General features: G+C 37.5%; 1 protein-coding gene across 11 annotated transcripts in view; it reads right to left on the bottom strand.

Annotated features, from left to right (window-relative positions):
* Positions 1–24625, bottom strand: part of LOC105490676 (centrosomal protein 152) — a 122007-nt gene that overhangs the window by 32932 nt on the left and 64450 nt on the right. For 9 of the 11 annotated variants that reach the window (XM_071066883.1, XM_071066885.1, XM_071066884.1 and 6 more), the window contains 5 exons: positions 21992–22088; positions 21335–21438; positions 19000–19153; positions 18655–18758; positions 15022–16352 (listed from right to left, as the gene is read on the bottom strand). In XM_071066883.1, the coding sequence (XP_070922984.1) occupies positions 15331–16352; positions 18655–18758; positions 19000–19153; positions 21335–21438; positions 21992–22088 (1481 nt within the window). In that variant the 3' untranslated portion in view covers positions 15022–15330. Of the gene's footprint in view, positions 1–15021; positions 16353–18654; positions 18759–18999; positions 19154–21334; positions 21439–21991; positions 22089–24625 lie in introns of those variants that run through there. The other 2 variants (XM_071066886.1, XR_011606063.1) reach the window with 2 other exon arrangements.

Genomic DNA, 24625 nt, shown 5'->3' with positions numbered 1-24625 from the left:
GTGCCAGTTAACTTAATGCGCCACAATAATCCTGCTCACCATTGCCATGACCACCCATCCCATGTGCTTTGTGGGAAAAGGAGAAACCCCAATAACATATAGAGCCAAGGTTTCTGTACTAGCTTTAGTGAGAGCTCCAGAACAAAGGGAACACATTTTGTACCCATTTAAATCAAAACCAGGCGTCTCTGCTTAGGGTGTGCACCCTGATTAAGCAAACAAAGTTGCACCCACCCCAGAGGAGACAGCATATACAAGATACATCACGGAAGGACTCTTTCCCTGGTTTTTCTCCAACAGAAACTTGTCTTATGGATTTGGGCTTAAACAATTATCTATGGTCTCTAGAATCGTGGCAGCAAAGGGAAATCAGAGCAGATCAACTTATTTTCATTTTGAAAAACCCATGGAGAAGCTTTGTGTGATTACAAAGCAATAGATCCAAATGACAGTGAGTTTTGCCAGCTGGAATCATTGAGGAAAGGGTTCTTGGTGGTAAAGCAACTACGTGTCTTGAGAAAACGACTAGTATGTGTTGCAGGCTCAATGGAATTCGCTTAATAAGTTGCACATTTGTCACTGTAGGTCAGTTCTTTGGGTGCCAGAAGACATAACTTCTCTATTATATAATCAGATATTTGTCTTTGCTGGAAAATGAGTACTGAAGAACGTCAATCCTCTGTTGTTTCCAAAAGCCTCTCTCTGGCGAGCTGGGTGTTCTGAACTCTGAGCATCCATCACAGGGCACATTATGAAAGCTGAGCCTGGCACCGGGCTTTGGCCCCTCTGCCACTTACCTTTGCATCCTCTCTGCAAGACAACTGACCCGACTCCTCTAAACAGGCTGATGGCTGGGGAAGTGGGAGGAGAGCAGATGTTTGGCCTTGATCTTAGGCAGAGATGGGAGGCTAGAGGATTCCAAATTTTTTAAGTTAGCAGGTTTCTATCTGGCCACAGATTTTGTCAGCTCCAGCAACATATTAATTACTCTGAGGGACTAAAGCCAAAACATCCTTATTTTTTGAGGTCTTTTTTTAAATCTTATGGTGTCCATAGCAATTCTCATGCCTATATATATTTTGCTCTAAAATCTTTGAAGACTTCTTCTGAGAAGAACAAAACTTTTCATTTCTCCTAAGGAGACCTCTTTCTTTATTCTTTGGTATTTTGACTTTAAGCAAGTACAGATTTTCTTTCCTCTGGTGTTCAAGGGTTTTTTTCTTCAGAGCAGGCAAATACATGTAAATAATCTGATTTGCTCCAGAGAAGAGGACTTGGAAAGTAAACTTCCTACAGTATTTATTCAGGAAGTGACTTGAGGAAGATAATTTGCCTTCAATAGGTGAGATGTTTTTTCTCTCTCCAGTTGGGAGTATTGCTTACTTTTTGGAGGAGTGGGCCAAATATATTTTTATCTGAGGGGAAGAAAAGAATGTGCCTTTCTTACAACTTGGTTTTAGGTGTTTCTCAACCTCCCAGCATTCCGGGAACACAAATTTGTGTTTCTCTATATTGACCTAGATTAATATATCCACGTGCAATTTTTATTGAGTACTAAACAACGTAGAAGAAATGACAGTGTTTAGTGGGGGAGATTTCACACCAGATTCAGGGGCTTGAAGAAACTAAAAGCACCACCTTATCATTGTCACTCAGAGCTAACGTTGATTATTGAATCCTTACTATTTTCCAGTTACCTAAGTTCCTTTGCAAAAATTCTCATTTGAACTGGTAACCAAAATGAGAGTCTGAGGCAAAAGTCTCAATCGATGGGGGTTTATTACACCAGTTTTAGGGTGCATTTGGGAAAACATGAGCCACAGGCGCATCTGTAGCTGTTTTCCTGAAGAGGTTTTTAGGTTTAGAATGTATATATTTCCTTAAAGGGAGATAGGCATGCAGGAATGGGGGAAGGTACGGCGAATGGTTATATTCTCTTGAGACTTTAGTTAGCGCTCAGTAAATCTCCATTGAACAGAGATAAGATGAATGTTTGAAGAGAAAAAAGGGAGAAAAGAATGAATCAATTATGCAGTTGTCTCTGGTAGGTGGAGGAGATGACTGATATTGTCTTGTCCTTGTTCTGCACCTGGAAGACAAGCTTGTAAGTAACATAATCAGTGTGGAATCAAGCGGCTTTAGTTTTAGGAGCTAGACTTAGACCGTAGACCTAAAGTAACAATTGACATGTCCTTGTTTATAGGAGGCCAGTGAAGAGTTTACTTATGAATGATGTGTGAAGCCAGTCCTTCCCAGATGCCTGAGGCCTTCTTGTTTCTGTGAATAACATTAATAACATCTATTCATTTGGAAGACAGTGATGCAAGATGGTTGCAGCAAATCCAGGTGTTACAAGCAGACACAGTAACATCTAAAAAATGGTTCTTACCACTGATCTAGAAGTTGCACATTTGTCATTTTAAGTCAGTTCTTTCCCGTGTGGAAGAAAATACTTTTTAGAAAGAAACATTTTCTACAAGCCCTGCAGCCTCTCCCTTATATGGCGTTGTCCAGAACTGAGTCATATGCCCATCCCTAAACAAGTCACAGTAAAAGGAATTGAGGCCACTGGGATTACTCAGGCCAAACAGGAGTCAGCAAGAGTTGAAACTGAGTTATGAGGGGAAGTGACAGCTATTCCCCCCTTGGTCTGCCAACAAGGAAGAAGTAGGTAATCACGTTGGGTAGATAACCAACTGTGTCCACCATATGTTCCCATTTTCCAGATGTGGAATCTAGGCTCACCAGCAGGTGATCAAGATTTGCAACATATTTGTTCCCATTTTCCAGATGTGGAATCTAGGCTCACCAGCAGGTGATCAAGATTTGCAACATATTTGTTCCCATTTTCCAGATGTGGAATCTAGGCTCACCAGCAGGTGATAAAGATTTGCAACATATTTGATGCCAAAGTTTGATCCTAGACACTACCTCTTCTAACCTGAGAAGTCTGCTTTGTACTAACTAGATCTGAGCTATTCAGTACAGGTCTGATCCAATTTTAACAGGATATTTTTCAGAACAGTGCAGCAACTCCAAAATGTTTTTAGTATAAAGGCCTCTTATTAACAATAACAATGGCATCCCCTTATGTTTGAAAACAATGCCATATTGATGCTGGAGATATATTGCTGTTTTCATTTGTAGACAATGCTTGGCCAGCAAATGAGTTCATATCCACCTTGCAGTAAATCCATAGCTTCCCTGGACTTCTGTTCAGCCACATGAGACTCTGCATAAGTCCCTTCCCTTCTTTCTCATCTATAGAATGAGGATAATAAGACCTAGTTTGAAAAATTGTTGGAAGGATTAAGACAAAAGTGTAGGTACAGAGCTTAATATGATAACCGATCCATTGTAATGTTTAATGAATAATCTTGAAGACCTTGCAGAGCAGATTGTGACACTGGACCACATTTTCAAAAACTTTTCCAGGAAAACTAATTGGTAGTCAATAAAATCATTGACATCTACAGCGTCATTGTGATAATACATGAACTGAGTTCACCCTGTGCTCTTACACAGATAGGATATTTCAACTTTTAATGAATAGGGTGAAATAGGGTGTTTCAATTTTTATTAACTGTTCCTAGGGAAACAGTTTGTGTAAGAGCATAGGGTCAGGAAAATATAAGAAGCAGAATTTCATCCAGTGCATTCTACATACAACATGATTGATAAAATTGTGAAATCAAATGAGGAAATATTTCAGACAAGGGCTATGCCTGAACTAAAACCAAAAATATATTTTAAAAGTTTTGTTGATTCTACTTAATTTACTCACCAGACAACATTTTTAAGAGCACAAGATTTAAGATGTTCTCAAAGCTTCAAGATTATTGCTGATCTTTGTGGAAGAAGCCAATTTATTTATCTTACTTTTGAAAATAACAAAGTTTCTATTTAATGATGGTTTACCATTTTGATTTCTAATTAATTTCCTGGTCTGGTCCTTAAGGGGAAAAGTTGTTACAATTATATCAAAAGATTTTAAAATGGCATATTTACTACTAGAAAATTTCTAAATGTCTTTTTTAAGATGAACCATCACTGGTTGAATTTTAAAATTACAAAAGATGGTTCTGTTATATTACAGGCTTTCCCATTGTGTTGGTGAATTTCTAGCTGCAGCATAATCTTCATATAATGTATTCTATAAACCTCTGCTAAAGAGTAAGATCTATTGCTTGTCTACATCCTGCTGAGAAAGCAAGTTAAACTGATTTCACACATGGAAGAGCCTGCTGAACTCATTTTCCTGCTTGGAAGCATGGAGGGGAAGCGGAAGGAGCAGAAAAAGAAAAGGACTTTCCCCTTTAAAATAAATTCTGGCTCACCTGTAAGCCAAACGAAATAAAGACAGTATAGGGATTAAAGCCATGGCCTCTAGCATCACAAGAAAAAAATATATATATATAAAAATATATATAAAAATATATATAAAAATATATATATATATATAAATGTAATGTTGGTTCCTTAGATGTGAAAAAGTTACTATAGTGATGTAAGACGTTAGCAACAGAGGAATCTGGGTGAAAGGTATAGAGACTCTGTACTATCTTTGTAACTTTTGCAACTTTTGAGTAAACCTAAACCTATTCTCAAATGAAAAGCTTATTAAAACAAAACAAAACAAAAAAAACACTTAGGTATAACTTTTGGCTTTGCCTAGTGCAAGCTTGTGTTAACCATGAACAAATTACTTCTCTCCTCTAAGCCTTGATTTTAGCCAACCATAAAGTGCTTATAAAGAGCCTCACTCAAAGAGCTGTTGTGAGGATTAAAGGAGTTAGTGAAGGGCTTGGTACAATGCTCACCATTAAGTTAGTATCTGTCAATTAGTTGTTTTCATGACTGTGCCCACCAAAGGACTGAGCACTTCAGTACTCAAGGGAGGGCATGGTCCCTTCAATCCAACCTGCCTTGATTCCCCAGTACTGCTGATAGCACAGTAATCTTCCCAGACACCCAGGCTCTAAATCCCTTCTAGTACTTCTCAGTAGGTCCTGGGAAGCATGGGAGTGTCATATTCTCAATCTCGCCACCTCTTCATTCCCACCACATCTGCCCTGGCTCTGGCCTTGTTCCTTGCCTGACTGTCCTTAGACATTGTCCTCCTGGTTCCTTGGCTGTTTCCTCTGTTCCTCCAAGTCCTCCTACAATATGGCTTCACTAATCTCTCTAAATCATGCTACCAAAACTTCAACAACTCCTCATTTTCTATGAACCAAATTTTGAATTCTTTGGCTTTGACATCCAAGACCATCCATGCTCTAGCCTCAATTTACCTATCTCACTATTCTTCACATACTTTTTTTTTTTTTTTTAAGAGGGAGTTTCACTTTTTCATCCAGGCTGGAGTGCAATGGCACAATCTCGGTTTGCTGCAACCTCTGCCTCTAGGGTTCAAGCAACTCTCCTGCCTCAGCCTCCCGAGTAGCTGGGATTATAGGCGTCCACCACCACGCCTGGCTAATTTTTGTATTTTTAGTAGAGACGGGGTTTCACCATGTTGACTAGGCTGGTCTCGAACTCCTGACCCTCAGGTGATATGCCCACCTCAGTCTCCCAAAGTGCTGGGATTATAGGTGTGAGCCACTGTGCCCAGCCTTCACATACTTTTAAATCTGGTTTACCTGAATCTCTAGGTAATCATATGCCTAAACCTTAATAATAGCAAACACTGAGGCCCAAGACAGGCTACAGAAATAGCTAAGTCACAGAATTAATGGCAAAGCAGACTTTAGGTCCTGGATGGCATTCTACGTTTATACTTTGGAAGGACCCAACATCTACCAACATATAACAACGATGGAAAAAATATATAGAAAAAAAAGACATTTAAAACATAAAATGTCCCTGAGGACTTGAAAAGTAAGGTACTACCTGTTCTGTATCTAAAAGTAGTAAAGGTAGGCCTGGCATGGTGGCTCACTCCTGTAATCCTAGCACTTTGGGAGGCCGAGGTGGGTGGATCACTTGAGGTCAGGAGTTTTGAGACCAGCCTGGCCAATATGGTGAAACCTCGTCTCTACTAAAAATACAAAACTTAGCCGGGCGTGGTGGTGCGCACCTGTAGTCCCAGCTACTAGGGAGGCTGAGGCGGGAGAATCACTTGAATTGGAAGCGGAGGTTGCAGTGAGCCAAGATTGTGTCTCTGCACCCTAGCCTGGGCGACACAGTGAGACTTGGCTTAAAAAAAAACAAAAAAACAAAAGTAGTAAAGGTGGCCAGGAGTTTCTGCAGAATAACAAGGACGAAAAGCATCCAACTGAGGAAAGGGACAAAGGCCAAGCTTGCTGTCTAAAGTAGCAGTCCAGGCAGGGGTCCCTTAACTCAGGGAGGCTGAAAAAGCTACACTCTCCACCTGAGGCCACAAGTTATATTAAAACTACGTATCTAGAGAGCCTAGAGGTTAAAGGCAGAGCTTTGCAGCCAGGAACTGGGCCAAGCTGCCTGCTGGCTCAGTGAGTAGCTTTAGCCCCAGTAGATCAGAAACCACCTACGTAAGACCCAGTCTTGGACTGGGGACTGTATGGAGCCTATATGGAGACAACCAAAAGAACTAGACAGAGTGGTGGGAGAGAACTCAGGAGAAAAAAAAAATCTTCTTCACTGTTAGACTGCAAGCCAAAATTCCACACACATGGAGGAAACTAAGTCTGTGTAAGGCAAAAAAAAAAAAAAAGCAACAATTTGGATATGAACTCACTCCCAAGTGGCATGATAAATTACTCTAGAAGTAACTTTTAAGAATTTTTTAGTCTTTAAAAGTATAAATAAATAGAATCTATTAGAAAACAAGATTGCTAAACAGGTAGAAATTTCACAAAAAGTGTAGGTGTAAAAACACCAACTAGAAATCCCAGAAATGAAATTTCAAAACTCAGTAAATTAAACAAAGACAGAATTAGCAAACTGGAAGATAGTACTTCCACTGAAAAAACACCTCCACAAAGTAGCACAGAAAAATAAAAGCTTACAAAAGAACAATCAAGAGAAACGAGGATGGGGCTATGTCTAAGAGGAGTTCCAGAAGTAGGAAACAGAAGGAATGGTGGAGGAGTTGAGTGGTTTCCTTCTAATCTTTACCCAAATGTTACCATCTCAGCGTGACCAACCCTCACTCCTCTTTAAATTTGTAATCACTCCCTCTTTACTCCTCTTTTTACCCTTACCTGCCCTTATTTTCTCCATAGCACTTACCAACTTCTAACATACTACATAAGTTACGTGTATTTACTGTCTCCCCTGACTAGAGTGTGAACCACGAAGGTAGAACTCATGTTTTCATAAGCACTGTATCACCCTAGAACAGTCAGTTGTTGACACCTCATAAATATTTGTTTAATGAATAGCTATTGGCTGAGCATTTTTCATAATCGAAGGAAAGTGGTAAGTCCTCAGCTTGAAGGTGAACAGCAAAGATCTAAAAAAAGTTATAACACATTATTGTCACAATTAGGGCAATTTGAATATAGAATGTATGTATGTGGGCTGGGCACAGTGGCTCACGCCTGCAATCTCAACACTTTGGAAAGCTAAGGTGGGAGGATTGCTTGAGCCCAGGAGTTTGAGACCAGCCCAGGCAACATAGTGAGACACTTTGTCTACAAAAATATTTAAAAATTAGCCAAGTGCAGTGGTGTGTACCTATAGTCCCAGCTATTCAAGAGGCTGAGCGGAGAGGATCATTTGAACCCAACAGTTGAAGGCTCAGTTCAGTTGCAATGATTTGGGCAACTGCTCTCCAGCCTGGGTGACAGAGCAAGACCCCATCTCCTAAACAAAAAAAAAAATTTAAGTGTATATGTATATAAATATTTATCAATATTCAGTGTCCTAAATATGACAATTGTATTTAAGAAATAAAATGTTTTTGTTCTTAGAAAATGTATGCTGAAGTATTTAGGAAGGAATACTCAGGGTGTCTGCAAATAATCTTCATGGTTAAGGAAAAGTGTTTTTATATACATATACATACTATGTATATGCATATGTATGTATATTTACAGACAAATGTAAAATAAGTGTAGAAAGTAAACAATTGGTAAATCTAAATGCAGGGGATATAGGTGTTTATTTTCTATAGATTATGAAGATTTTCAAAATAAAAAGTTGGGGAAAATAAAGAAAAAATTAGTAAATATACAGAAAAGAGATTACTCCAGTACGTAACAAATAAATACAAACAAGGAAATTTCAGGTGATGCTGGAATGAAGAGATTCCCCCCATGCCCCCCAAAAATAACTACAAAACTGGAAAAAGAACAAAAACAACCATTTCAGGGCTCCGAAAATCAACCAAAGGGAAACAACCAAAATTAAGAAGCTGCTGAACTCTGGAAGCTCAGTGAGACTCTTAAGTGTTCTTACCAGGGGCTGCTCCCATTCCCCTCCCGGCTTGATCAGCGAGGTAGTGCTGACAGCGTAGGAATGATGGTGAACATTAGCAGCTTCTCTGCTACAGTGGGCTCACTTGATTTGGAGTAGAAGGAAAGGAGCACATACCCAGTAGTAGGGTTAGTTAAAAACAGCAAAGTTAGAGGGACAAAAACAGGGAAGATGCATAGCTCTGCCAGTCTGAGATTGTAGCCCCATTTGGGGCAAGAGATGGGCAGACTAATTTTAAAATTAACAGGAAGAAAGTCTAGAAATAAGGGGTTAAATCAGCTCTCCACACATCTTTGCTGGAGTGGGAGGCTGTGTGCATATGTAGGGAAAACCTAAGAAGGCCCACGCCCACCACATATCCCTGAACTAATGAGGATGTGCACATGAGCAGGAAGACCTGGAAGCGCTCAGAGGGAAGTAAAGTGGAGGAAGACTGGAAAATTGCCTGAACGCTGAATGCACAGACACATCAGCAGAGGAAAAAGACCTACTGACTCAAGGTTTTTGAATATAACCTTTAACCAATAATTGAATAATCATTAAGCAATACAGATGCATAGAAATCCCCTAAAATGACCAGCTAAAAACTAGAAATGCAAATTAAAACAACAGTGGAGAAATCAGCAGGCACACACCATAGAGGATTTTGCAGATAAAGTCTAAGCAAATAATGAAACAACACAACAATAATACGCCAGCAATAACAACCCCCAGGGGAACAAATACCAAATCCAGAGTTGCTACAGTATGTTACATAAAATTTCCAGTTTTCAACAAATTTATAGGGTATGTAAAGAAACAGACAGTCTGATTTATACCAAAGAAAGAAGCTGTCAAGAAAAACTATGCATGTTCTTGGATGTTGAATAAAGACTACAAGTCACAAAAGGACAAATACTGCATGATTTCACTTACATGAGATTTCTAAAACAGTCAAACTCACAGAAACAGAGTAGAAGGGTGGCTGTCAGGGGAAATGGGGAGTTGCTGTTCAATAGGTATAATGTTTTAGTTACTCAAGATGAAAAAGTTCTAGAGATCTGATGTAAAACACTGTAGGTATAGTTAACAACACTGTATTGTGCACTTAAAATTTTGTTAAGAGTATATCTTACCTTCTTGTGTTCTTACCAGACAAAAAATATTTACCAGAAAAATATAGGAAAAATAAAAAAAAAATGATGAAAATATGAAGACAATGACTCAACAGGGAATATTGTCTTATCATTGCTATTTTAAAATAGTCATGTTTTTCCTGACAAAAATGAGCAATGGGGAAAGGATCTCCTATTCAGTAAATGGTGCTGGGAGAACTGGCTAGCCATATGCAGAAAACTGAAACCGGACCCCTTCCTTACACCTTATACAAAAATTAACTCAAGATGGATTAAGGACTTAAATGTAAAACCCAAAACCATAAAAACCCTAGAAGATACCATTTAGGACATAGGCATGGGCAAAGACATCATGACAAAAATGCCAACAGCAATTGCAACAAAAGCCAGAATTGACAAATGGGATCTAATTAAGCTAAAGAGCTTCTGCACAGCAAAAGAAACTATCATCAGAGTGAACAGGCAACCTACAGAATGGGAGAAAACTTTTGCAATCTACCCATCTGACAAAAGTCTAATATCCAGATTTACAAGGAATGTAAACATACTTACAAGAAACAAACAAATAACCCCATCAAAAAGTGGGCAAAGGATATAAACAGACACTTCTCAAAAGGAGACATTTATGTGGCTAACAAACATATGATAAAAAGCTCAACATCACTCATCATCAGAGAAATACAAATCAAAACCACAATGAGATACCATCTCATGCCAGTCATCTCACGTGATTATTAAAAAGTCAGGAAACAATAGTTGCTGGCGAGGCTGAGGAGAAATAGGAATGCTTTTCCACTGTTGGAGGGAATGTAAATTAGTTCAACCATTGTAGAAGACAGTATGGCAATTCCTCATGGATCCAGAACCAGAAATACCATCTGACCAGGCAATCCCATTACTAGGTATATAGCCAAAGGATTATGAATCATTCTACTATAAAGACACATGCACACATATGCTTATTGCAGCACTATTTACAATAGCAAAGACATTTGCTAATTGCCAACTCAAATACCCATCAATGATAGACAGGTTAAAGAAAATGTGGCACATATACACCATGGAATACTATGCAGCAATAAAAAGGAATGAGATCATGTCCTTTGCAGGGACATGGATGGAGCTGGAAGCCATCATTCTCAGCAAACTAACACAGGAACAGAAAACCAAACACTGCATGTTCTCACTTATAAGTGGGAGTTGAACATTGAGAACACATGGACACAGAGAAGGGAACAACACACACTAGGGCCTGTTGGGGGTTTGGGGTGAGGGGAGGGAACTTAAGAGGACAGGTCAATAGGTGCAGAAAACCACCATAGCATAAATATACCTAGGTAACAAATCCACACATTCTGCACATGTGGTTTTTTTTTTTTTTTTTTTTTTTTTTTTAGAATAAAGAAAAAAAAGCAATACATGATCAATGATGAATCTCTGATTTAAAAAAGTCATGTTTTTAATTCTTTAACATTTTACCTTAATTTTTAAAACATATTTGTAACAGCTGCTTTGTAGCTATTTTAAAATAAGTAACTATTAAAGAACCAAATGTGGCCAGGCCTGGTGGCTCATGCTTGTAATTTCAGCACTTTGGGAGGCCAGGAGTTCGAGATCAGCCTGGGCAACATGGTGAGATCCCTTACCTACAATTTTTTTTAAAAAATTAGTCAGGCATGGTGGCATACACCTGTAGTCCTAGCTACTTGGGAGACTGAGTGGGGAGGATCACTTGAGTCCAGGAGTTCAAGGCTGCCATGACTGCGCCACTGCACCCCAGCCTGGGAGACAGAGTGATACACTGTCTCAAAAAAAAAAAAAAAAAAAGCCAAATATAATGATATTTTTGTATCCATTAACCAACCACTCTAGTATAGGGTAACTATAGCTAACAATAATTTGTTGTAAAGCTCAAAATTTATGGAGGAAAGGAATTGGCAGATTCCCGATAAAAAGAAGGGGTGACTGTTTGGGGTGATGGATGACCCAGTTGCCCTGGTCGATCATTACACATTGCATGCATGTATCAAAATATATGTATCCCCAAAATATGTACAACTATTATGCATCCATTTAAAAAGAGCCAAATGAAAATTCTAGAGTCAGAAAGTTCGATAGCTGAAATGAAAATTCCTAGATAAACAGCAGAATTGAGATGGCAGAAGGATCAGGACACTTGCACACAGATTAATAAAATTATCCAATATGAAAAACAATAATGATTAAAGAATGCACAGTGCCTCAAAGACCTGTGACACAATGGTAAGCATATTAATATATATGAAAGGCCCAGAAAGAGGAAACAAGGGCTGAAAAAAATAATTGAAGAAATACTGGCCAAAAAACTGCCTAAATTTTATTAAAAGGATAAATCTAGAAATCCTAGAAACTCAACAGACTCTAAGTAGGATAAACACAAATTCAGACCTAGACACACCATGCTCAGACTGTTGAAAGCCAAAGAGAAAATCTTAAAAATAGTATAAGAAAAACAATTCATCATATATAAAGAACAACGGAATTAACAGTTGTCCTTTCATCATGAATAGTGGTAACATAAGGCAGGGGAATGACATATTCAAAATGCTGGAGGAAAAAAGTCAACCAAGAACTCTAAATATGTCACATACTGTCCTTCAAATATAAATTTGAAATATATTCCAAAATCAACAAAGACTGAGAGAATTTGTTGCTGGAATACTTGCCTTACTTGGAATACTAAAGGAAGTACTATAGATGAAAGGAAATGACAACAGACCTGGCAACTGGAATCCATGGGAACAAAGAAATAGCAGAAATGAAGTAACATACTGCTAAATAATCTGTGGGTCAAAATAAAAATCGCAAGGGAAGTTTGAATATATTTTGAACTAAATGAAAACAACAATACAACGTATCAAAACATATGAGGTGCAACTTAAACACTGCTTTGAGAGAAATTCAAAGCTTTATACATCTACACCAATAGAGAACAGTTTCGTATCAATAACCTAAACTTTCACTTTAAGAGTAGATAAAGGGCCAGGCATGGTGGCTCACGCCTGTAATCCCAGTACTTTGGGAGGCTGAGGTGGGCGGATCACTTGAGGTCAGGAGTTCAAGAAGAGCCTTGCCAATATGGTGAAACCATGTCTCTACTAAAAATACAAAAATTAGCTGGGCATGGTGGCACACGCCTGTAGTCCCAGCTACTCGGGAGGCTGAGGCAGGAGAATAGCTTGAACCCAGGAGACAGAGGTTGCAATGAGCCCAGATCATGCCACTGCACTCCAGCCTGGTGACAGAGCAAGTCTCCATCTCGAAAATAAATAATAAATAAATAAAAAGAGTTAATTAAACATAAAGCAAGCAGAAGGAAGAGGGAAAAATCGATGAAATTGGAAACAGAAAAACAAGAGAGAAGAGAAGAACCCAAAAGTTCTTTGGGGGAAAACAAATCAACAAATCTGATAAACCTTTCGATAGACTAAGAAAAAAATGAGATGACACAGAATACCAAAATCAGGAATGAAAGGGGGACATCATTATCAAGCCTACTGAAATTAAAGGATTATGAGAATACTATGGCCAACTGCGTCAACAAATTAGACAATTTAGATAAAATAGCCAAATTCCTACAAAACCAAAAACTACCAAAACTAACTAAAGAAAAAATGGAAATTATGAATAGCTCTATAACAAGAAAATACATTACTCAAAATGCACACTCCTGCACCACCCCCAACACCAGCCCAGGCTAGATGCCTTCACCTAGTAAACTCCATCCAATATACAAAGAAGAAATAACACCAATACTCACCAATTCTTTCAGAAAACAGAGGCAAGGCAACACTTTCCGACTAATCCTACGGGATTGGTATTACCCTTTTACCAAAGGAAGACAGAGAGCATGGGAAAACAAGAGGTCAATATCCCTCATGATCATACACATGAAAATCTTTAACATAGTATAAAATAAAATAAAATTCCAGCAACATTTAAAAAAGGACTAAATATCACGACAAAGTGGGATTAATGTGATCATGATATCTACAGGGTCCCTGCCTCCTTTTTGTTCTGCCATGACCTTTCAAACCAATGTACATCACTAGTCATAGTTTGGTTGTGTAGCCCCTTCATTTGCACACTACTAAGTTGATACCTTCATATTTATCAATTTATCGTAATAGAATTAGGTTACTTTATGACATACACCCTATACCACACCCTATCTCCAACCAATTGGATGTAGGATGTATGACATAAAGTAACTTAATCCTATTGAGATTATAACTATCAAAAAAGATTGAGGATATTCTAAAAGGAGAAGCAAGCAAGAGGACTTCCAATTTCAACCTTAATGTTGAGAGTTTAAATAACTGACATGGATTTTGAACCAAGTGGAAAAGGTAGGTGAGCAATGAGCCTAGATTCTAAGTTTAGTAAAAACCAGGGCTTAAAACAATCAAGCACCAACTAGATCCATAGGAAACGTAAACTTGGCTGCTCTAGAGTTTTTTTCTAGAGTGAGAGATGACAGCCTAACTGGTGGAGAAGGGGCACTGTATCTTCAGGAATACAAGTGAGACTTTGACAAGATGGTTTGTTCCTTACTATAGCTGTATGTGAATTCAAGCACTGAAGTCCAGGGCCAATTTTTAGACTTATTTATCCCTGGTCAAGAGTTAAGGTGACAGAGCTTTCCAAGTCCAAAAAGTGTTCCTTCTAGATTCTTGCTTTTAGAGATGGTTATCAGGAGGCGGAGGATGCATCTTGCCATCTCCTAATCACCACCTAAGTTATCTGGCTCTGGGTGGAAAAATACACTACATTAACCCCCAAATACAAACCATAATATGGTAGGTGTGGGATATGTAAGAGAAAGTTATAGTTAACTGTTTTCTGAAGCACTTGCATACAGCTAAATGTTCATACCCATCGCTAGGGATCTGAAAAAGAATTCACCTAAAAACAATGATATTTAGGTAGTCATTCATTCCTGCAGGTATTCTTCAGTTCAGAATTATAACCTTTAACCTAGAGCATTAATTAGCCAGTTCGGCACTATAAATGAATGTAAAAATCTAATCGCTTTACATTTTTTGCTAAATGACAAAACTTATCTCCATCTTTCAAAAGGTCATATTTCAGATGAAAAAACAAATGTGAAGCCATAAAAGAGACAAAGTTTTTGGATGTCACCGGTGATCTGAAATAATGCAAGAACTAAAAAATTTACACTAATATTTAAAGAATAAAACCAGGACACAGCCATGTATTTTGTAGTAAACCTTGGAAAAACTCTTTTCTCTAACTGAAAACAAAGATCAAAATTTTGAGTAGATATTTCTAGGAAAAGTCAATGTAGATTAAGTTTACAGCCTCATTAAACATGACTAATTTCAAAAACCAAATCTGACTAATACATACAAATAATCAAAATTTGTGTTTTTTTCTGGGTGAATTTCAAACATGATGCCAATATGATATTTCTGTATTCTGAACCACAAAATAATTCATAACAATTCTATAGACCATATGCAAGTTTATTTAAATAAGTTAACACTGCAGAGTGAGTCAATTTATAAGTATAAAAATAGATGGTTTCGCAACCAAAAGTAAGCACCACACAAAAGCAGATTATACATACACCATCAGGCCTTTGGAATATTAAGGCAATATAAATATCTCAAGTAATTTTAGGAGAATGCTTTACTCGTATAACAGATGTTATAAAAACATCTCAAAAGAGGCAGGGCTCACCACTTTTTTCAGTATGAGGTCTTCCCTTCCATTTTTCTTAATATATTAATGATTCTTCTTAAATACTGTACCATAATTAGTCTAGATTAACAAATGGGCTATCAAAGCCACTATCTTGTTGGCTAGATAGTGGAACAATTAATTTTCTTGAAGGCTGCTGACACACTGAAGATGGTAATGTACTGCTCAGTTTTTTGAAATCTGGCTTTAATCTATCAGCCTTATGATGAGATGGGTGTCCACGAGTCACACTGATCTTTCCTGGCTCCAAATACATGGTTTCTTCTGACAGGTATGGAGTTTGATCATGCTGACATTTCATTGTTTGACAAATCATATTACTTGTCTCCGTGTCTGAAAGATAACCGGATGGTGAAAACTGTTTGGAATTAACAGATTCATTTGGTATTTCCAAAGTTCCTTGTGGTCTACCATGGACAAATGATGCTTCACGACTCTCAAAGGATAAGGTTGCACTGCTGGAAGGCCAGCCCAAGCAGTCACTAAGGTCCCCTCCATCTTTTACTGGAGGTTCCTGAACATCCAAACCTTGACTTTTCTTAGATGCAGCATTTTCACTTTCCATGAGTGGATTGCATTTATATACTTTTAAACCAAGTCTTTCATTAGAATCGCGAAAGGTTATATGCATGCATCCTGATTCAGAAGGACTAGAGGTACATCTAGGTGAGGGTTTATTTCCTAAGGTTCCAAGAAAGGGGTACGCAGCTGAATGCGGAAGTGATTCAGAACCATTATCACTGAGTAAGTCTTTCTTCTTGTGCAAACCAAAGCCTCCTTCACCTTCGCAAGGAACAAACTCAGGAGAAACATTCCTTGGCAAACTGTGTAGGTGCTTGCAACTACCATCCCCAAACTGGAATTCCAAATGTGTCTCTTTGGATCCCACATGCTTTATGCTCCGATGGTCTGAGTTCTCTAACAGTCTTTGTAAGTTACAAGCTGCCCTCCTCTTGGGAGCTTGTTCACACACACTTCTGGTGATGGTGTTTACACTATTTGATTTGCTTTCAATACAACATGATATTTTCTGATTCACATCATTTCTTTTTGATTTTTCAACTCCAATCAGCATCTCTGAAGTTAGGGGCAGTGCAAGGAAACACGAAATTAAGAGAAAATTAATATTTAAAGGGAAGATTCATCCTTGAACCAAAAAATAAAAAAAAATTAAAAATAAGAAAAAATTTATGTTTTTATATTGTATTCCCAAAGAATGCTTATAATCTGTAATCATTCTTAAAGAAAATACATCAATGCTGGACATTAAAAAATATTCTTTTACATATATCCACTAGATAAAGCTTGGTAATTTTGTTACTAAGATCTGATATATTATTATTATTGCTATCCATCTGACCTATCATTTTCTGCAATAGATGCTATAGCATTTCAAGATCTAGCCACAATGTTTTCAATCCTGCCCTGATTCTGATGTCAAGAATGGAGTTTCTGACAAGTTTGCTCAAAGAACCCCACCCACCCAATACCTACACATACACTTCTAGAATAGCTAAATAGACTTTCTGATTTAATTACCTAAGACACTAAATCTGATCAAAGACAAAGCAGCCACATAGCATGAAATTAGAGGCATTGTATCTCAGAGTAGCAAGCCCTGGTCCCAGAGTCCATGAAAAGGATTTGCTTCTCTACTGGGGACATTATGTGCACACTGCTGCCCCAGATCTAGAAAATTATTTTCTTGTTATATGCTACTGCCTTTTCATACCTAGGATTCACATCACCATTCCAAAATTTATACAAATAATCTTTGGCTTCTACATGAGGAATGTTTACCAACATCAGACTCACGGACCCCTGAACAATCTCAGCTTCAAGTTTTCCAGAGGTTCAAAAACCCCATTTCCCCACTGATATGTTAAAAATCTCCCAGTGTGATTGGGAATTTACCAGTTTTTTTCATGTATTTCTATCAGCTCTTGCTTTATATAAAGCTGTGTTATCTATAGAAAGAAAAAAATTATAGTTTCTTGGGAGACTATTCCATTATCATTATGAACTATCACCTTTGTCCCTTTTAATGCTAACTCTAATTTATCTGATCTTTTATTTACCTCTATAATTTATCTAATATCAACACTGCATTTGCTTAGTATATCATTCTCCATCCCCTGATTTTTAATTTTAGACGTTCTTCTTGTAAAAATAGCAGATTTCCGTATTTTTAAAAACCCTATTTGAAAGTTGTGGTCTTTTAATAATTGAGTTTAACCTATTTATATTTAGTGTGATTGTTGATGTTTCAAACTACTATTATGACCTACTTACCCATGCTTTCTAGGTTTTTTCCTCTTTCCTGATTTTGTTAGATTGAAAATGGTTTTTTCCAAGCTTTTCCTTTACCAGTTTTAAAGTTATATGTTCTATGTCTTTGTTGGTTACTCTTACTTTTTTTTTTTTTTTTAAGACAGGGTCTGCTCTGTTTCCTAGGCTGGAGTGCAGTGGTGCAATCACAGCTCACTGCAGCCTTGATCTCCCAGGCTCAAGTGATCCTCCCATCTCAGCCTCCCAAGGCATGTGGGCTCCCATTTCCTGCTTAATATGGCTAGCCACCTGGAACACTGCCCTGCTCCCAGATTCTTTGTTCCTGTTGTTATTGCCCAGCTCAATATTGAGGTTCGGGAAGGGAGGGGAGAAGAAGAAATAAAGAGAGGATTAACCCTACCTGGTTGCTGTTGGTTTAGAACACCAACTAATTACCCCATTCATATCCTCTAGGCCCTCTATTTCTCCTGGAAAATATCACCCTCATATGTGGAACAGTTTTGATATTGCTCCTACTTGCAGTTGTCACCTCCTGGTGGTTTTGAACTGAGGTTTCCATCTTCCATCCCATACTGTCTTCTTTCTCTCAGGGATTTCTTGTAGCTTCTGATCTATCCACTACAACTTTTTTGTTTTTGAGACAGGGCCTCACTCTGTCACCCAAGCTGGAGTACAGTGGCACAATCATAGCTCACTGCAACCTCAAATTCCTGGGATCAAGGGATCCTCCCACCTCAGCCTCCCAAAGTGCTGGGATTACAGGTATGAGCCATCATGACTGGCCCATTGCAACTTTTTAAAACCTACTTATAATTTCTTATTTTTCTCATTCTTTATTTGCTGTTGAAAATCTCTTCTACCATTTTGAGGGATGGAAACAGCAATAGGAAGCTGATGGGCCTGCTCAGTTTGCCTACTTGAATTGGAAACTGTGCACTCTTTTTGTGTAAACTTCCAGTTTAACTAAAACATACACAACTTCATAAATAAACTCTCACTCCTTACCTTCCCTGCCTTTTTCATACTGAAAATAGTAAATAGCTAAAAAAGAAGAGATAGAAAAACCATTTGGTGACTCACTTCGACATACCTGACTGTGTAGTTTTGCTCTCGGACTTACTAGAAATAGGTGTTTCCAGCAATTTTGCCATTGTAGCAAGTTTGCTAGCAGCATTCATAATCTTTTTCTCAGCCCTGTGGGGAATTCCAGAACATTAAAAATATAGTTTAAAGGAAAAAATGATTTGCCTTAGCCCCATGGTTTCTGTTTTCCTGTTGGCTCTGCCAACATTTCAGGTAGCACAGCCATAAACCTCTCTTAACCCCTATGGCTAATCATATAGAAATAGTTCATTTAGTGGTTAAGGAAAATGCTTTAAAAATTACAACATGTTGTCCTGGTAATCTCAGGACACATTGTTCAGACTGAACTCACCCTTCTTTTCCATCATCCTGCAAAATCTGTTGGAGGCAAATCAAATAATATTTGCGCATCTTTCGGGCGGTTTCTTGACGTTCTCGCAGTACCTCTGCTTTTACCATTTCTGCAGCTCGTTCCTTACTCTCCTGAATATAACGAAGCATGTCACCTATAGGGCAGTGAGAAAATGCCCACAGAATGTATGTTTATTAGCACTTTTTCAGAAACAGGAGGGGCAGACTTCAGATCAATTTTCTGGTAGATGAAGTGATTATAAGTATAGTTTAAACATTATACTTTACACAGTCATTAAAATGGAATATTTTAGATCATGATTTTGATAGACTCAAATGAGAAGTACTCTGTAAGTTCTTTCGGAATGATGACAGCTACATACAGTAAGGAAACATGGCATATTCCCCAGCTAAACTTTGTCATATTCTAAAACACTTCGCGAATAAAATACCGTAAATACGAGGCACAGAAACTTAGCATTTCAATTGTACATTATGTTCAGTTAGGAAAAGAGAAATATAAAATATAGAGAAAAGATTAAGCAGAAAGAAAGGAAAAACCAAACACAAAGACAGAAGAAAAGGAGGCAGTATGAGCTGGAGAGACTCATTCTTCTCTTGTGCTCTGAAAATTTAAGTTCCCTTATTTATTGAAAATTCTTGCGGCAGCACTTTTTGAGCATCTAACTAAATATAATAGTACAATTCATAAGAGACATGTACAAAATGAGACTACAAGGAGGGTGATGGGACTTACAGTTGGCCTCTGAAATTTACATATGAACATAGCCCACAGCTTTCAAGTGTTTTTTTGTTTTTGTTTTTGTTTTTGTTTTTTTAACTCACTATAGCTTTGATTAGGACTACTATTAGCTAAGGCTAACTTTTTTTTTTTTTAAATAAATCCAAGACTACATCCTACATCTAGAATTTCACCATCTCTGTTATAGTAAGGATACCAATTCATACAGAAATCTCCCTCTCAATGTCAGTAAGCATCTGAAAATTAGTGGTTCTATGCAAAAAATACTAACTGGGAGACTATTTTTCATTATTTGAAATGGAAAACGAAATGGAGTACATGTCAACACAAAACCTCCAACCAACTTTCTAAAAAATAACTAAGACATAATATACACACATATATACAGGTTATCATGTTAGGATGAAAACATGCTTAAAATTCCACTGCCCAATCAATACATTATTAACAAAAAGTTGCTTTGCTTGTAGCAGTATGCCCTTTGTTAGCACCAGTAACAACTGAGAAGCAAATGCCCTTATTAATACCGAATGAGCTTTGCAGAACATTTACATGTGATTCTAAATCTACCGATTATATATGAAACTTCAGACTTTTCCTGCTCTTTTTGTTAAAAAGAAATGTAATTTTAGAGGCTAATATACATTTTTCCTATATAAACACTACTTATTGTTTTGGGACATATATCCATTCTATGCAATTTTGTAATTAAAAACCAAGAAGTATTCAAAACGGAAAACACACATCAGGAGAATGCTCTACAGGATATGCTGGCACAACCTGGTACTGACAAGGACTTGATAAATTTATAGCTATGAGAAACAATAATCAGAAACAACAGAACAATTGCTAACTAGATCCACTTCCAAGTCCTTAAAAGTTTATGGTAGGAGGCCAGGTGCAGTGGCTCACACCCATAATCCCAGCACTTTGGGAGGCCAAGGCGGGTGGATCACCTGAAGTCAGGAGTTCGAGTCTAGCCTGGCCAACATGGTGAAACCTCGTCTCTACTAAAAATATAAAAATTAGCTAGGCGTGGTGACACACGTCTGTAATCCCAGCTACTCAGGAGGCTGAGGCCAGAGAACCACTTGAACCCGGGAGGCGGAGGTTGCAGTGAGCCAAGATTGCACCAGTACACTCAAGCCTGGGAGCCAGAGTGAGATTCTGTCTCAACAAAAAACAAACAAACAAACAAAAAAGTTTATGGTAGAAGTAATAGTTAATTGCTCATTTAAAACCCATGTGACATTTTCTTTACTACAAATTAGTTAAGTTGTAAGATTATTAAATTTTCAGTTTAATACTAGTATCCAAAAAGAAACAAGACAATCAATAATATAAACATAAGACTATTCTCATGTCACTTCCAAAAGATATTATTTGGGCAAAATGATCAATGACTACATAATTTTGAAAAGGTGTCAATAATCTCTTCTAAGATTGAAGAAAAAGGTAATTTGGAAAATTCCCTAAAAGCCCTACTGCTGGTAAACTCTGAGTTTCCTTTAACAGCGACAATAAAAAAGGCCCAAGCCATCCTTAAAATCTTGGGAATCTCTTAGGGACTTACGTTTAATTTTTTTTACAGCTTTAATGTACTGCCCACGAAGTTCTTCCAAGGCTCCCCCACTGCATGGCAGGCAAGTATTTTCAATGGCCCCTGCTGACAATGACCTAAAAAACAAACCAAAGATTACAAAAACAGAAATGCTAAGTGAAAAATTTCATTTGAAAAATATATATGTATCCATATACTCTAATAAAATTAACTGAGAAGTGCTAAAAATCTCACATAAAAGAATGTCCATTATACAGTTATTTCAAACAGGGGAAAAATGGAAACGACATAAATGTTATGGTTGCTTCAATAAATAATGGTAAATCCACATGAAAATTTATGCAGGTATTGAAAAACATATGTAGGAGAATATCTAATAACACAGAGAAATGCTTATCTAGTAATATTAATAAAAAGCTACAAAATACCTTATACTAGAGTCTCAATTTTAAAAACACATTGTGCACGTGGAGTATGTGTAGAAAGAGGCTTAAATGATATAAAACAAGAGGTCACTAAAGGGTATCTTCAGGAAATAAGATTTTGGGGGATTTTCTTCTTTTTTATACTTTTTGCTGTATAACCAAAAAAAATTGATACTTAAAAAAATTTAAAGATATTTGTACTTAGATTTCTTTAAAATAGCAGTTTAAAATAGTAAAAGCATACCTTGGTGGTGTTTTACAAAGCGTTCGCAGTTCTTCCAATTTATTCTTCATGTCATTGTTTTCTTCTATTAATTCTTCAATAACTTTATTATTCTCTTCTATAATAGACAGTTTATAGTACATTAGACAGTTAAAATTTTTTTAAGCCTTCTTTTCCCTTAAGTTCCCAATACAAATGTTTATAGAGGAGACTGTGTAATTTCCAGTCACTCTTCTGTAATGTTCGTTCCCTTAGAAACCCTAGTCAGACCATTATCTTGCTCTGTTTTCTCAGCACTTAAAATCTGTATCCCATCTTCTTCTTGCTTGGGGTTACACACTGTCCTGGAATTGGGTTTCAACTGTTTCAGATGCCTGTGTTTTGTTTTCCAACTGTGCTGAGGCTCTGTAGAAACCTACTAGGTTTTCTAATTCCATGTTCCCTGTGGATCCTGGTAGACAGTTTATGCTCATATAAACGAACACTGAACATGTACCTCAATATAAAATAAAAAGAAAATTAACCTAAAGTAGGTGTATTTTTCAGAAATAATGTAAGACTTTCAATTCTTTGAACTTTTAAAAAGAGGATGAGGAGACTGACAGAATCCATGTGATATGAAGGAAAACGCATGAATTTCAGAGTCAGAGACATCAGTTTACATTCTAACTCTGCTGTTTACAAGGTGGATAAGCCTAGGAAAAAGTAACCTTTCTGAACCTTTCTTCACATGTTAACTTACAGATTATAATCGAAATAAAACAACAAATGCACAACACCTACACAAAGCTTGGAAATACCCATACAAATGTGAACATGGCATCTTGTGTTTCCTATGATGCCTCACCCTCTCAACACACCGTAAGTTGAGGAACAAAATTACTCTATTCTCCCTGGTGATGGATGTAACTTTTTGTTTTAAACAACTCACTCCCACTCCATCTATTTCTCAATAAACACTACCAAGAGAGTGGAAAAATGGAATTTAAGAAACAAGCGATCTCAATAGCAAAGATATAATAACCTACTAAAGTTATATTAAGAAAAAATTTCAGACTATTGGCTTAAATTCTGGCCCTGACCCTTTGTATCAATTCATTGTTTTGAGTGATATATCAACTTTCTTTGATTTGCAAGTCTATGAGTTTTAGAAGATTATCAGCTTCAAAAAGCACTGTGTAGAATAGTATGGTGCTAAATATTATTTATAAATAATAATCATATCCAACTGCCCTTGTTGCCGTATTATGGAAACCAAATTGTCTTGGTTTTCATATTTTAACATATCTATGTTGTAGATATATCTACAGTAGGACAAATAACTGATTTACTCTCCTGGCCTCTACTGAAGAGCTAAGTAATCACAAAAGGAATTGCAGTTGTTAAATTTTTAATCTCAAATTCTTAAAACCCTTTCCGGCCTTCAAGTAATTATTATATCTTAATAATAAGTAATAAGAGTAATAAGTGCCTTAGTAATAAGCAGTCAGCGGTAGTTACAGGTGGCTTCTCTTAGTCAGCAATATTTTCCAAGTTGTGCTATGATGCAGCTGTTGTGCTAAGTGCTGGAACAGGACTTGATCCTTATTGCTATAAAGTCTACTCTCCAAAGGGAAGTACAGACAGCAAATAATTACAAGGATGGTGAATGTTATAAAAAGCATAGGAACTATGAGGAATGTGTAACAGGAGGACTAAACAGGTCTGCAGTGGTTAGGAAAGTCTCCCTGAGGAAGTAATGTATTGGGGAAAAGATGAGTAGGGGTTAGCCGACCAAATGAGATCAGGATGTTTTGGCGAAGGGAGAAAACAATGAAATCCATGCTATGGCTCTACTGAGAGAAATTAAGAGAGCTAGGGGAAGACAAGGCTGGAGGGGCTGGCAGGCGCTGGATCAAGATCTTTTTAAACCCTGTTAAACTAAGTGGTTTTGGTTTTATACTGAAGGCCATGGCAAGCCACTGAAGAGCTTTAAACAGGAGTGTCATGTTTCAATTCACTTTTTAAAAAGGTTGCTTCAGCTACCAAGGCAGAATGGATTAGAGGGGCTAAGACTAGAAGCATAAAGAGTCAGGGGATTATTGCCAGGGTCCAGGCAAGAGAAAGAAGTGGATGTACAAAATAAACTTATTAAGCTGGTCTTTTCTGAATGACACCATTATTTAGGACCGTAGCATTTTGTTTTTTGTCCATTTAAACATTTATTATCTGGTATGTGGTGGGCACCAGGGCTATTAGGATGAACAAGACATGGCATATTCCTTCTCCTCAGAAAATTCTTGGAGAATGTGGAGAAGGTATCCGACAAGTGACCAAATAATTAAAAATACAGAATGACAATAGTGATAATAGAGGAAGAGCCAATGCTCCACGGCCGCATACGAGCAGCCCACTTCACCCTGACTAGGGAAAATCAAGGAGGGCTTTGCAGATAAAGCATCTTCTGAGTTGAATCCTAAAGGAAGGGAGTAAGACTACAAAGAATGTTGGGAAAAAGTACAGGACAGAATACAAACATCATATGCAACGAAGGTCCAGCAGTAAAAGAAACAGGACCAGCTCAGGAATCGGAGGCGTTTCAAATGCAAAGAGTATAGCATATAGGCTATAAGCAATAGTGAAAGGTAAGAAGGAGCAGCGATCTAAGCCCCAAAA

This window comes from Macaca nemestrina, chromosome 7, assembly GCF_043159975.1.
Source record: "Macaca nemestrina isolate mMacNem1 chromosome 7, mMacNem.hap1, whole genome shotgun sequence".
NCBI classification, from domain to species: domain Eukaryota; kingdom Metazoa; phylum Chordata; class Mammalia; order Primates; family Cercopithecidae; genus Macaca; species Macaca nemestrina.
The sequence above is the reverse complement of the archived record's forward strand: the minus strand, read 5'-3'. Positions and strand labels throughout refer to the sequence as shown.